Genomic DNA, 14605 nt, shown 5'->3' with positions numbered 1-14605 from the left:
ACTGTGAGTCCCTCCTTGATGATTGATGTATGCCACAGTTGTGACATTGTCTATCTGAAAACAAATGAACAACTCTCTCTTCAGAAGAGGCCAAGACTGAAGAGCTCTGAAAATTGCACGGAGTTCCAAAATATTGATCGGAAATCTCACCTCCTGAGATTCCCAAACCCCTTGTGCCGTCAGATACCCCCACACAGCTCCCCAACCTGTAAGACTTGCATCTGTTGAGATTATAGTCCAGGTCGGAAGAACAAAGAAGCCCCCTGAACTAAACGATGGTGATCTGTCCACCATGTCAGAGAGTGTCGTATAATCGGTTTAAAGATATTAATTGAGATATCTTTGAGTAATCCCTGCACCATTGGTTCAGCATACAGAGCTGAAGAGGTCGCATGTGAAAACGAGCAAAGGAGATCGCATCTGATGCGGCAGTCCTAAGACCTAAAATTTCCATGCATAAGACTACCAAAGGGAATGATTGTGACTGAAGGTTTTGACAAGCTGATATCAATGTTAAACTTCTCTTGTCTGACAAGGACAGAGTCATAGACACTGAATCTATCTAGAAACCTAAAAAGGTTACCCTTGTCTGAGGAATCAATGAACTGATTGGTAAATTGATCCTCCAACCATGAACTTGAAGAAACAACACAAGTCGATTCGTATGAGATTCTTCGAAAATGAGAAGACTGAGCAAGTACCAAGATATCGTCCAAATAAGGAAATACCAAAACCCTATTCTCTGATTACAGAAAGAAGGGCACCGAGAACCTTTGAAAAAAATTATTGGAACTGAGGCTAGGCCAAACGGTAGAGCCACAAAACTGGTAATGCTTGTCTAAAAAGAGAATCTCAGACACTAAAAGTGATCTGGATGAATCGGAATATGCAGATACACATCCTGTAAATCTATTGTAGACATATAATGCCCTTGCTAAACAAAAGGCAGGATAGTCCTACAGTAATCATCTTGAATGTTGGTATCCTTACATAACGATTCAATATTGATAGATCCGGAACTGGTCTGAAGGAATTGACCTTCTTTGGTACAATGAAGAGATAAAATAAAACCCCAGCCCCTGTTCCAGAACTGGAACTGGCATAATTACTCCAGCCAACTCTAGATCTGAAACACATTTCAGAAATGCTGAGCCTTTGCTGTGTTAACTGGGACACGGGAAAGAAAAAAATCTCTTAGCAGGAGGCCTTAACTTGAAGCCAATTCTGTACCTTTCTGAAACAATCTTCTGAAACCAGAGATTGAGAACGGACTTGATCCAAATTTCTTTGAAGAAAACGTAATCTGCCCCATACCAGCTGAGCTGGAATAAGGGCCGCACCTTCAAGGGTACTTAGGAGCTGGCTATAGGTTTCTATAAGGCTTGGATATATTCCAAACTGGAAATAGTTTCCAAACTGATACCGCTCCTGAGGATGAAGGATCAGGCTTTTGTTCCTTGTTGTGAGGAAAGGAACGAAAATGATTATTAGACCTAAATTTATCTTAGATTTTTTATCCTTTGGTAAAAAAGTTCCCTTCCTTCCAGAAACAGTTGAGATAATAATTTATTACCCTGGAAAGAAAGGGAAAGCAAAGTTGACTTAGAAGACATATCAGCATTCCAAGTTTAATCCATAAAGCTTTTCTAGCTAAAATAGCTAGAGACATATACCTGACATCAACTCTAATGATATCAAAAGATGGTATCACCAATAAAATTATTAGCATGTGATAGAATAATAATAATGCTATAAAATTATGATCTGTTACTTGTTGCGCTAAAGCTTCTAACCAAAAAGTTGAAGCTGCAGCAACATCCGCTAAAAATATAGCAGGTCTAAGAAGATTACCTGAACATAAGTAAGCTTTTCTTAGAAAGGATTCAATTTCCTATCTAAAGGATCCTTAAATGAAGTACTATCTGCCGTAGGAATAGTAGTACATTTAGCAGGAGTAGAGACAGCCCCAAAACCTTAGGGATTTTGTCCCAAAAAACTCTAATCTGTCAGATGGCACAGGATATAATTGCTTAAACGTTTAGAAGGAGTAAAAGAATTACCCAAATTATTCCATTCCCTGGAAATTACTTCAGAAATAGCATCAGGGAGATTAAACACTTCTGGAATAACTACAGGAGAAAACCTTATTTAAACGTTTAGATTTAGTATCAAGAGGACCAGAATCCTCTATTTCTAATGCAATTAATACTTCTTTAAATAAAGAACGAATAATTCCATCTTGAACAAATACAAAGATTTATCAGAATCAACCTCTGAGACAGAAACCTCTGAACCAGAAGAACCATTATCAGTATCAGAATGATGATGTTCATTTAAAAATTCATCTGAAAAAAGAGAAGTTTTAAAAGACTTTTATGTAAACTAGAAGGAGAAATAACAGACATAGCCTTCTTAATGGATTTAAAAAATAAAATCTCTTATGTTTATCAGGAACACTCTGAAAATTAGATGTTGATGGAACAGCAACAGGTAATGTAACAGTACTAAAGGAAATTTTATCTGCATTAATAAGTTTGTCATGACATGCAATACAAACAACAGCTGGAGAAACAGATACCAAAAATTATAGCAGATACACTTAGCTTGTTAGCTCCAGCACCGGGCAGTGATTTTCCTGAAGTATCTTCTGACTCAGTTGCAACGTGGAACATCTTGCAATATGTAATAGAAAAAACAACATATAAAGCAAAATTGATCAAATTCCTTAAATGACAGTTTCAGAAATGGGAAAAAAATGCCAGTGAACAAGCTTCTAGCAACCAGAAGCAATAAATAATGAGACTTAAATAATGTGGAGACAAAAGCGACGCCCATATTTTTTTAGCGCCAAATAAGACGCCTAAATGCTTTTGGCGCCAAAAATGACGCCACATCCGGAACGCCAACATTTTTGGCGCAAAAGAACGTCAAAAAAATGACGCAACTTCCGGCGACACGTATGATGCCGGAAACAGAAAGATTTTTTGCGCCAAAAAAGTCCGCGCCAAGAATGACGCAATAAAATGAAGCATTTTCAGCCCCCGCGAGCCTAACAGCCCACAGGGAAAAAGTCAAATTTTTTAAGGTAAGAAAAAATGATTGATTCAAAATGCATTATCACAAATATGAAACTGACTGTCTGAAAAAAAGGAATGTTGAACATCCTGAGTCAAGGCAAATAAATGTTTGAATACATATATTTAGAACTTTATAAAAAAGTGCCCAACCATAGCTTTAGAGTGTCACAAAAAATAAGACTTACTTACCCCAGGACACTCATCTACATGTTTGTAGAAAGCCAAACCAGTACTGAAACGAAAATCAGCAGAGGTAATGGTATATATATAAGAGTATATCGTCGATCTGAAAAGGGAGGTAAGAGATGAATCTCCACGACTGATAACAGAGAACCTATGAAATAGACCCCGTAGAAGGAGATCATTGAATTCAAATAGGCAATACTCTCCTCACATCCCTCTGACATTCACTGCACGCTGAGAGGAAAACCGGGCCCCAACTTGCTGCGGAGCGCATATCAACGTAGAATCTATCACAAACTTACTTCACCACCTCCATAGGAGGTAAAGTTTGTAAAACTGAATTGTGGGTGTGGTGAGGGGTGTATTTATAGGCATTTTAAGGTTTGGGAAACTTTGCCCCTCCTGGTAGGAATGTATATCCCATACGTCACTAGCTCATGGACTCTTGCTAATTACATGAAAGAAAGTGGTCTTTTTGGACCTAGAAATTATGGCTATCAATAACACCTTGGAAACAAGAACCCATTTTAAGGAGGTTGACTCTAATAGTTTTATACATGCTAGTAGTTGTCACCTCCAACAATGGAAAGATAATATTCCTGTGGGCCAAAGTCTGAGGGTTAGAAAAAACTGTTCCAGACTTTCAGACTTCGAGAACCAAATTGGTATTCTAATTGAGAAATGTAAAGATAGGGGCTATAATGATGAGGTTGTTAATAAGGCCGTGATAAGGGCAAGAGAAACTGATAGGAAATCTCTCCTCTCATATAAACAAAAGAATTCTAAGAAAAACCCAGAAGCAATTGATGTACCCTTTGTCATGGAATATAGTGTAGACCATGGCATAATGAGAAGGATTCTAAATAAGCATTGGGCTATACTTAAGGCAGATCCCATATTGGGGGAATTACTCCCATGCAAACCAAGACTGATACTTAGAAAAACAAAAAACTTCAAATCAATTCTGGCACCCAGTGCTCATGATGTAAATAAAAACCAGTGTTCCACGCAAAAGAATCTACATGGAGAGAGGTTATCAGGCTTCTTTCCCTGCTACTCCTGTAAGGCTTGTAAACACAGTGATAAAAGAAGTATAGTAGCTGTTCATAAGTCAGGAGGAGAAATCATTATCAAAGATTGCATCAGATGCACTACTAAGGGGGTCATTTATGTTATCACATGCACGTGCAATTTGATGTATTTTGGAGAAACTAAAAGAATGATTAGGGATAGAATAAGGTAGCATCTCCTGTGTATTGAGAAGGGATCTGAGGATACTAACCTCTACAAGCACTTTAAACAAGTACATAGTGGCAGAACTAAAGACTTAAAATATTGGGGGATATTACAAGTCAAGCAGAATTGGAGAGATGACAATATAGAAAAAAAATTAAAATTGAAAGAGGCTGAATTTAATTATATATATGATACGCTATTCCCTGCTGGCCTAAATTCTGAGTTGGACATTTCCCCATTTTTATTGGATTACATTTTTTTATTGGACTAATATTGATTGGTTCTACTTCTGTCAGTCTATGAAGTTAATGGAATACTATATGATATATGTGAGATCCTTCTTCTTCCCACCCCCCTTCCCTCTCCTTCACCTTTTGGAATATATAAAATATTTTCAGTCTTAAATTTTAGATTTTTGTATTTTGGATTTATTCTTTTATAGACTGTTATTTGTCAAATTTTCATATTTTTAATGAGAATTCAAAAGGATTTATTCTGTAGTTAAATAATATTATGTTGTTTGTAATACACTACATTATTGCACTTTATGAAATTATATTCTTTTTACTCTAAGGATTTTATTTTAATTTTATTTTTATTTTTATTTGTTTAGCTATTAAGAATTCTATGTGGAGCAATAGCAATTATTTGGTTGCCTTAAATATATAGGTTGCCATCACCATCTTTAAAACCATACCACCTTAAAGTTATCAAGTAAATCTGACCAATGAAAATTGGGATACACCTTTAAAAAGGTGCACATGTTGCAACTGATTTATCTTGAAAAAGCCCTGTATAGGGAGAAACGCGTTGATGTAGTTGCAACCTCAAGAACTTATTCACTTTTTGTGTAGCTGGAGCTACAACTTCTACTTTTACTACTTTGGGACTTTGACAACTGTGATTGTTGTTTGCAAACCAACACTGTTTGCAGACCTTGTCTGAAAGAATTGGGACATTCGCTTTCAAAGTAAACATGCTTAACAAGCTAGCAAGACCAAAAGTGTATGTCGGCACACATTGGAAACTACCAATCCGGCTCACAGTAAGGTCACTAACCCTTTGGAATTGGAATACTGCTTAATACCTCATAACCTGCTTTTTTCCACACACTACCTTGTAAGAGTACCGTGCGTGCTGTCAGGCACTGAAGTGCAGATACTCTGTGTTGTGGATAACGGCAGCTACATTCTTCGAGCTGTTCCGAGAAAGGACCAATCAGACTGTTCATCCAGGACAGCGCCCATAAAAGTGACGTCATCCCGCGACGGCTGTAATTTCACTCGCAGAGACAACAGAGTGTGTACAGCCTGGGGGTAAGCTTGTCGTTTGCTCGCAATATTCTTTAATTATTCGGATTCCAACCACTTGATTTTCCAATAAGACATTGTTTAGAGACTGAGACTATTGGACCGGCTCTCTTTTTTCCTGTTGTTCTTAATATTTCTATGTGGTGGCAACCTCTTTCCATATAGTTAACGGAGACGTCCGTTCATATTAATTAGTGCTAGCATTTTATACTGATGTAATTTATATTTAATGTGTTTATTAAATTGTGGCTTAGCTATTATTATTATTTACTTGCATTATTATTTATTGATTGATCCGTCCTGGCATTTTTTATTTGATTTACTGGATTCACTTTATTCATTGTATTACACAATATACACTTGTTGGGAGTCGTATACTCCTCACACCTGATATATAATATCAGTAATTTATTTATTAATTTACACATTGGTCACTTGTATCAATTATTTGTATTAATTTACGCACTGGTCACTTAGTTGTATTTATTAATCGCTCTATCCACCTTCAGCTGTAGAGCTCCTGCCTCTGATTTTTTTGTATATGATTATATATAGGTGAATGTATATACAGATATATATAAGAATGTCTATTTAAAAATACAAAGAACATATTCCCCTATGTAAAGTACATTGAAATGTGAAATATTTAATACATAGTTAAACACTTTATTAAATATGAATTTTGCATATTTTACATGTTTTCATCTACTTGACTGCAAAGGACTCCAATGTACATATATATATATATATATATATATATATATATATATATATATATATATATACCTATATATGTATACATTTGTATTATGTGTATATATGTCTGTAAATACAAATATACACATATAAATATATAAATACACATACAAACATTCATATTTAAACATATATATATGTATGTATCACTAGATTAAAGCCCTTTGCAGTTTGCAGCCTTTTTATCTATTACCTGAGACCTTATATTTTTGAGCCCTTTTAACTCTTTTATGCAATTCTATTTTAAATATTTATCAGACCCTATCAGATATTATAAGTGTAACTGTACTTTAAATGTATTTTGATGTGTTTTGTGCAACTTTTTTGACTTGCGTAACAGTTAACCAGAGCTCTGAAGTTGCGCTATTTTAACACATGTTAAATTTTTATTGCGCTCAAGAGAACGCGTTTTCTTTCAACTTTTAATACGCACACTAATTCTAACGCATGCGATAAGCCCCTTTTCGCTCGTGTACAGTAGTTACTGCGCCACTCGAGATCAAGTCCAAAGTAAATTACGTTTCCCAGAATTTATATTTCTCACTGCTAATGAGGCCAAATGAGGCTTTAAAACGTATGTTGTTAAATGCCTTACAAAAAAATCCTAAATCTTTAAGCCCCCTTAGCTTAATTTAATTTTGTTTTACATTAGAGTACAACATGTATTGCTTTTAACCTAGCTGTGTGCATCTAAGTAAATGTGAATCATTCTGTGTGATATTTATATGTGATTTTCCTATTGGACTTAACCAGGCTTGTCTGAGTCAATGAATGCACACTCAGCTGTCTGTTACTGCTGGTTCAGCACCCAAAGCTGTGATATTTGTAAGTGGCAAGGGGTGCGTATATATGAGAATGAGAGAGACAGACAGAGAGAGAGATGTGATGTTTGTAAGTGGCAAGGGGTGCGTATATATGAGAATGAGAGAGACAGACAGAGAGAGATGTGATGTTTGTAAGTGGCAAGTGGTGTGTATATATGAGAAAGAGAGAGAAAGACAGACAGAGAGATGTAAGGTTCTTAAGTGGCAAGGGGTATGTATATATGAGAGAGAGAGAGAGAGAGAGAGAGAGAGAGAGAGAGAGAGAGAGAGAGAGAAGGTTTGTAAGTGGCAAGTGGTGTGTATACAGTATATGGGAAAGAGAGAGAAAGACAGACAGGCACACAGAGAGATGTAAGGTTTTTAAGTGGCAAGGGGTATGTATATATGATAGAGAGAGAGAGAGAGAGAGAGAGACAGAGAGATATAAGGTTTGTAAGTGGCAAGTGGTGTGTATATATGGGTAAGAGAGAGAAAGACAGACAGACAGAGAGATGTAAGGGTTTTAAGTGGCAAGGGGTATGTATATATGAGAAAGATAGATAGAAAGACAGACAGAGAGATGTAAGGTTTGTAAGTGGCAAGGGGTGTGTATATATGAAAAGGAGAGAGAGAAAGAAAGACAGAGAGAGAGATGTGAGGTTTGTAAGTGGCAAGGGGTTTGTATATATGAGAAAGAGAGAAAGACAGAGAGAAAGAGACATAGAGAGAGATGTGAGGTTTGCAAGTGGCAAGGGGTTTGTATATATGAGAAAGAGAGAAAAAGACAGATAGAGAAAGAGAAGAGAGAGGAAGAAGGGAGAAAGATGTGAGGCTTGCAAGTGGCAAGGGGTTTGTATATATGAGAAAGAGTTAGCTCTAGCTAAGACCTTGTTATTAATGTCTGTGTAGATACAGAGGTATATTTATTGTCATTGAGAGAATATTTGTCAAGGAGAAGTATTTACAGGCACATTGGCTTGATTGACTACTATTAATTATTAAAGAGAACTTTCCAATATGAGTGTCTGATTACGTCAAATTATACCAAATATAACTGTATAAACGTCAAATCAATCCTTCCATTAAACAGACCTGCATGTTTGTCCTTTTATAAATGTGTATATATAACTTAATAGTGTAGAATTATGTTGCAGATAAAAGAACAATTAACTATTGAAAGTAAATTATTATTTTGCCACTTGATACTGTGATACAGTATATTTAAGGTTGCCACCTCGGCCATGTTTTCCTGGACACTTATGAGTTACACATGCTGCAGGGTAAGCAGGGAGGAACATGTATTGTGTCTCTGGACATCACATGAATAGGGCTGATAAGGAGCACAATACATTTTCCTCCCTGATTTCCCTGCAGCATGTGTAACTCATAAGTGTCTAGGAAAACATGGCCGAGGTGGCAACCCTAAGTGTATTAGAAGTTAACAACATAGAACTGAAGGCTATAATTCAGAGGCAAGCAATATGTATGACCTTCACAGGAAACTGTGCTATACAGAAAATAATTACACACATATATATATATTAATAACACTGAAACATTCTGGCTTGGTACTCACATAAAAAACAATTGCAGGTGAGGGTGTCAGACGTTTAACGCTGATGTAAGAGAGGAATTTCAGCATGTGGCCTTCACGACTGGCAACGTAAGCAAGCCTTGTAAAGGGAAATATTATTTTATTGTTACATGTTTATGTTAAGTTACTTACAGTTTGATATGCACCTTATTCATTACTGTACCACCACCCCCCACCCTGAATTTGCAAGACAGTGTCTATTTTACATGTTTAGTGCTCTATACAGGGCAATGAGAGGAACAGGAAGAGACAGAAAAGATCAGTACCTCTTGATGTTTAGCTGTGTGGTTAAGGTTTTACAACCCAAAATACCTTTGTCTAGAAACCCCCTGTTTTGCTGACACAATCCAACAAATAGTAATACTGACCTCCCGGATGTGAAGCAAGTGCCATTTGCTGCCCCAATAGTTGAAAATGCTACAAACAGTGGGACTATCCAGGCTGCAGGGTGAAGGACTCGATCTCCAAACGTCTGCATCAAACATAAAACCATATTTATATACACAGACATCGCCATTTATTATATTATAAAGCTTTTTTGTCAACACAGAAATTCAAATATTTTTTTATAAAACACAGTACCATTTTGTGTAGCGCCTCCTTTTAAGTCACCACGTCATACTAGTTAGTGACAGTTAGCGATTTGTGGCACACTAAATAGTAGTGGTACCTGCCAACTGCTCAGTTGCTATACACTGGTATTTATGTTACATATACAGTATATCCCATCGAAAAAAACATCCAACCACTTTGGTAACAGAATTAAATTGTAAAGATGCAGTAAAATTGCTGTGTGAATCATAAATGTTACATTTTAACTTTCACGTCTCTCTAAAGGGAAGTTACCCATATGCTAAATTGTTTAAAAGTGATGTAGCATAGCTGTAAAAAGCTGACTTGTGTAAATATCACATGGATATCTCTAGAAGAGAGAAGATATTTTACTTTCAAATATCCTTAGTAGCCACCTCTTATTGTAAAAGGTTACTTGCCCCAGGACTTGCAAAGGTATATCTGGCACGTGCAGGCACAGTCACTTTATTTCCCTCTCTGCTGAAAACATTTCAAAATAAACCTTCCTTTTTTACATGGAGATGTGCATGTGACAGCCTTTTACAGATATGTTGCTTCACTGTGATTTAACATATGGGTAAATATGCCCCTTAACCTAATTCTTTAAAAGGAAAACCTGCATCCTTACATATCCTTACAGCTGCAGCCCTGGAGAAACAGAGCAGACCTGTATCTAACTCTACAAACAGTAAGTTTGCACATATTTATATTGATCAACTGTCAATATGCTAATTGTTCTCTTTTCTGAGTGGGTTTTTTATGTAGGATACAGTAAATGTATTTCATCACTGCCATATCTGAACAAGTCACAACTCATATACCTCTCTACTATAATTTAAGCACAACTTACCACTGCCACTGCCGGAGACTGCAAAAGCTCAGTTGCTGTCATCACAGTGAAATAAGAAATATTCATGAGTAAATAACAGAATATAACTAATGGGATACCAATGATGATCGACAAGGGAAGATTTCTGCAAAACAGAGATATAAATATACATAAATAAATGTTACTTGAAAAGATTCAAAAACAAAATTATTAAATATCTACAGGTTTTTCAAACGTATGCTTGTTTTCCTCATTTTTTTTTCTGGAATCTGAACAGACAACATATTTGTTACTGAAAATTGGGTTTCAGTAAAGAACTGGAACAAGAATACACAGAGTTGCACTCTCAACGTCGTTTACATATTAATCATTTAACCATGGTATAGTTAAAAACTTAAGGCCAGATTACGAGTTTTGCGTTAGAGGCTATGCGGTGCTAACAAGCAGTTTTGTCTCACCGCTCACTTACCTACAGCGCTGGTATTATGGGTTTTTATAAACCCGGTGTTAAAAGGCAAGAAGTGAGCGTTGAGCAAAATTGTGCTCCTTACCGCACTCCAATACCAGCGCTGCTTAAGTCAGCGGTGAGCTGGTCGTACGTGCTTGCGCACGATTTCCCCATAGGAATCAAGGGGAGAGCCGGCTGAAAAAAAGTTTAACACCTGCAAAAAAGCAACGTAAAACTCAGTAACGCAGCCCCATTGATTCCTATGGGGTAATAAAATTTATGTATACACCTAACACCCTAACATGAACCCCGAGTCTAAATACCCCTAATCTTACACTTAACACCCCCTAACTTAAATATAATTACAATAAATCTAAATAAAAATTAATATTATTACCTAAATAATTCCTATTTAAAACTAAATACTTACCTATAAAATAAACCCTAAGGCCTAGATTTAGAGTTCGGCGGTAGCCGTCAAAACCAGCGTTAGAGGCTCCTAACGCTGGTTTTGGCCGCCCGCTGGTATTTGGAGTCAGTGATTAAAGGGTCTAACGCTCACTTTTCAGCCGCGACTTTTCCATACCGCAGATCCCCCTACGCCATTTGCGTAGCCTATCTTTTCAATGGGATCTTTCTAACGCCGGTATTTAGAGTCGTTTCTGCAGTGAGCGTTAGAGCTCTAACGACAAGATTCCAGCCACCTGAAAATAGCAGGAGTTAAGAGCTTTCTGGCTAACGCCGGTTTATAAAGCTCTTAACTACTGTACCCTAAAGTACACTAACACCCATAAACTACCTATGTACCCCTAAACCGAGGTCCCCCCACATCGCCGCCACTCGATTAAAATTTTTAACCCCTAATCTGCCGACCGCCACCTACGTTATACTTATGTACCCCTAATCTGCTGCCCCTAACCCCGCCGACCCCTATATTATATTTATTAACCCCTAACTTGCCCCCCACAACGTCGCCGCAAGCTACTTAAAATAATTAACCCCTAATCTTCCGACCGCAAATCGCCGCCACCTACGTTATCCCTATGTACCCCTAATCTGCTGCCCCTAACATCGCCGACCCCTATGTTATATTTATTAACCCCTAATCTGCCCCCCACAACGTCGCCGACACCTGCCTACACTTATTAACCCCTAATCTGCCGAGCGGACCTGAGCGCTACTATAATAAAGTTATTAACCCCTAACCCGCCTCACTAACCCTATCATAAATAGTATTAACCCCTAATCTGCCCTCCCTAACATCGCCGACACCTACCTTCAATTATTAACCCCTAATCTGACGACCGGAACTCACCGCTATTCTAATAAATGTATTAACCCCTAAAGCTAAGTCTAACCCTAACACTAACACCCCCCTAAGTTAAATATAATTTACATCTAACGAAATAAATTAACTCTTATTAAATAACTTATTCCTATTTAAAGCTAAATACTTACCTGTAAAATAAATCCTAATATAGCTACAATATAAATTACATTTATATTATAGCTATTTTAGGATTAATATTTATTTTACAGGCAACTTTGTAATTATTTTAACCAGGTACAATAGCTATTAAATAGTTAAGAACTATTTAATAGTTACCTAGTTAAAATAATTACAAATTTACCTGTAAAATAAATCCTAACCTAAGATATAATTAAACCTAACACTACCCTATCAATAAAATAATTAAATAAACTACCTACAATTACCTACAATTAACCTAACACTACACTATCAATAAATTAATTAAACACAATTGCTACAAATAAATACAATTAAATAAACTATCTAAAGTACAAAAAATAAAAAAGAACTAAGTTACAGAAAATAAAAAAATATTTACAAACATAAGAAAAATATTACAACAATTTTAAACTAATTACACCTACTCTAAGCCCCCTAATAAAATAACAAAGACCCCCAAAATAAAAAATTCCCTACCCTATTCTAAAATACAAAAATTACAAGCTCTTTTACCTTACCAGCCCTGAACAGGGCCCTTTGCGGGGCATGCCCCAAGAATTTCAGCTCTTTTGCCTGTAAAAAAAAACATACAATACCCCCCCCCAACATTACAACCCACCACCCACATACCCCTAATCTAACCCAAACCCCCTTAAATAAACCTAACACTAATCCCCTGAAGATCTTCCTACCTTGTCTTCACCATCCAGGTATCACCGATCCGTCCTGGCTCCAAGATCTTCATCCAACCCAAGCGGGGGTTGGCGATCCATAATCCGGTGCTCCAAAGTCTTCCTCCTATCCGGCAAGAAGAGGACATCCGGACCGGCAAACATCTTCTCCAAGCGGCATCTTCTATGTTCTTCCATCCGATGACGACCGGCTCCATCTTGAAGACCTCCAGCGCGGATCCATCCTCTTCTTCCGACGACTAGACGACGAATGACGGTTCCTTTAAGGGACGTCATCCAAGATGGCGTCCCTCGAATTCCGATTGGCTGATAGGATTCTATCAGCCAATCGGAATTAAGGTAGGAATTTTCTGATTGGCTGATGGAATCAGCCAATCAGAATCAAGTTCAATCCGATTGGCTGATCCAATCAGCCAATCAGATTGAGCTCGCATTCTATTGGCTGTTCCGATCAGCCAATAGAATGCGAGCTCAATCTGATTGGCTGATTGGATCGGCCAATCGGATTGAACTAGATTCTGATTGGCTGATTCCATCAGCCAATCAGAATATTCCTACCTTAATTCCGATTGGCTGATAGAATCCTATCAGCCAATCGGAATTCGAGGGACGCCATCTTGGATGACGTCCCTTAAAGGAACCGTCATTCGTCGTCTAGTCGTCGGAAGAAGAGGATGGATCCGCGCTGGAGGTCTTCAAGATGGAGCCGGTCGTCATCGGATGGAAGAACATAGAAGATGCCGCTTGGAGAAGATGTTTGCCGGTCCGGATGTCCTCTTCTTGCCGGATAGGAGGAAGACTTTGGAGCACCGGATTATGGATCGCCAACCCCCGCTTGGGTTGGATGAAGATCTTGGAGCCAGGACGGATCGGTGATACCTGGATGGTGAAGACAAGGTAGGAAGATCTTCAGGGGATTAGTGTTAGGTTTATTTAAGGGGGTTTGGGTTAGATTAGGGGTATGTGGGTGGTGGGTTGTAATGTTGGGGGGGGGGTATTGTATGTTTTTTTTTACAGGCAAAAGAGCTGAAATTCTTGGGGCATGCCCCGCAAAGGGCCCTGTTCAGGGCTGGTAAGGTAAAAGAGCTTGTAATTTTTGTATTTTAGAATAGGGTAGGGAATTTTTTATTTTGGGGGTCTTTGTTATTTTATTAGGGGGCTTAGAGTAGGTGTAATTAGTTTAAAATTGTTGTAATATTTTTCTTATGTTTGTAAATAATTTTTTATTTTCTGTAACTTAGTTCTTTTTTATTTTTTGTACTTTAGATAGTTTATTTAATTGTATTTATTTGTAGCAATTGTGTTTAATTAATTTATTGATAGTGTAGTGTTAGGTTAATTGTAGGTAATTGTAGGTAGTTTATTTAATTATTTTATTGATAGGGTAGTGTTAGGTTTAATTATATCTTAGGTTAGGATTTATTTTACAGGTAAATTTGTAATTATTTTAACTAGGTAACTATTAAATAGTTCTTAACTATTTAATAGCTATTGTACCTGGTTAAAATAATTACAAAGTTGCCTGTAAAATAAATATTAATCCTAAAATAGCTATAATATAAATGTAATTTATATTGTAGCTATATTAGGATTTATTTTACAGGTAAGTATTTAGCTTTAAATAGGAATAAGT

The 14605-nt window shown here is 37.0% G+C and overlaps 1 protein-coding gene across 1 annotated transcript in view; it reads right to left on the bottom strand.

Annotated features, from left to right (window-relative positions):
- The window catches only part of SLC7A9 (solute carrier family 7 member 9), a 221666-nt gene that overhangs the window by 43338 nt on the left and 163723 nt on the right, over positions 1 to 14605 (bottom strand). The window contains exons 10-12 of the mRNA XM_053719243.1: positions 10383 to 10506; positions 9328 to 9431; positions 8942 to 9038 (exon numbers count right to left, since the gene is read on the bottom strand). Of these exons, the coding sequence (XP_053575218.1) occupies positions 8942 to 9038; positions 9328 to 9431; positions 10383 to 10506 (325 nt within the window). The remainder of the gene's footprint in view (positions 1 to 8941; positions 9039 to 9327; positions 9432 to 10382; positions 10507 to 14605) is intronic.

Source organism: Bombina bombina, chromosome 1 (assembly GCF_027579735.1).
Source record: "Bombina bombina isolate aBomBom1 chromosome 1, aBomBom1.pri, whole genome shotgun sequence".
NCBI lineage: Eukaryota > Metazoa > Chordata > Amphibia > Anura > Bombinatoridae > Bombina > Bombina bombina.
Note: the sequence above shows the minus strand (reverse complement) of the source record. Positions and strands in the feature narration are given on the sequence as shown.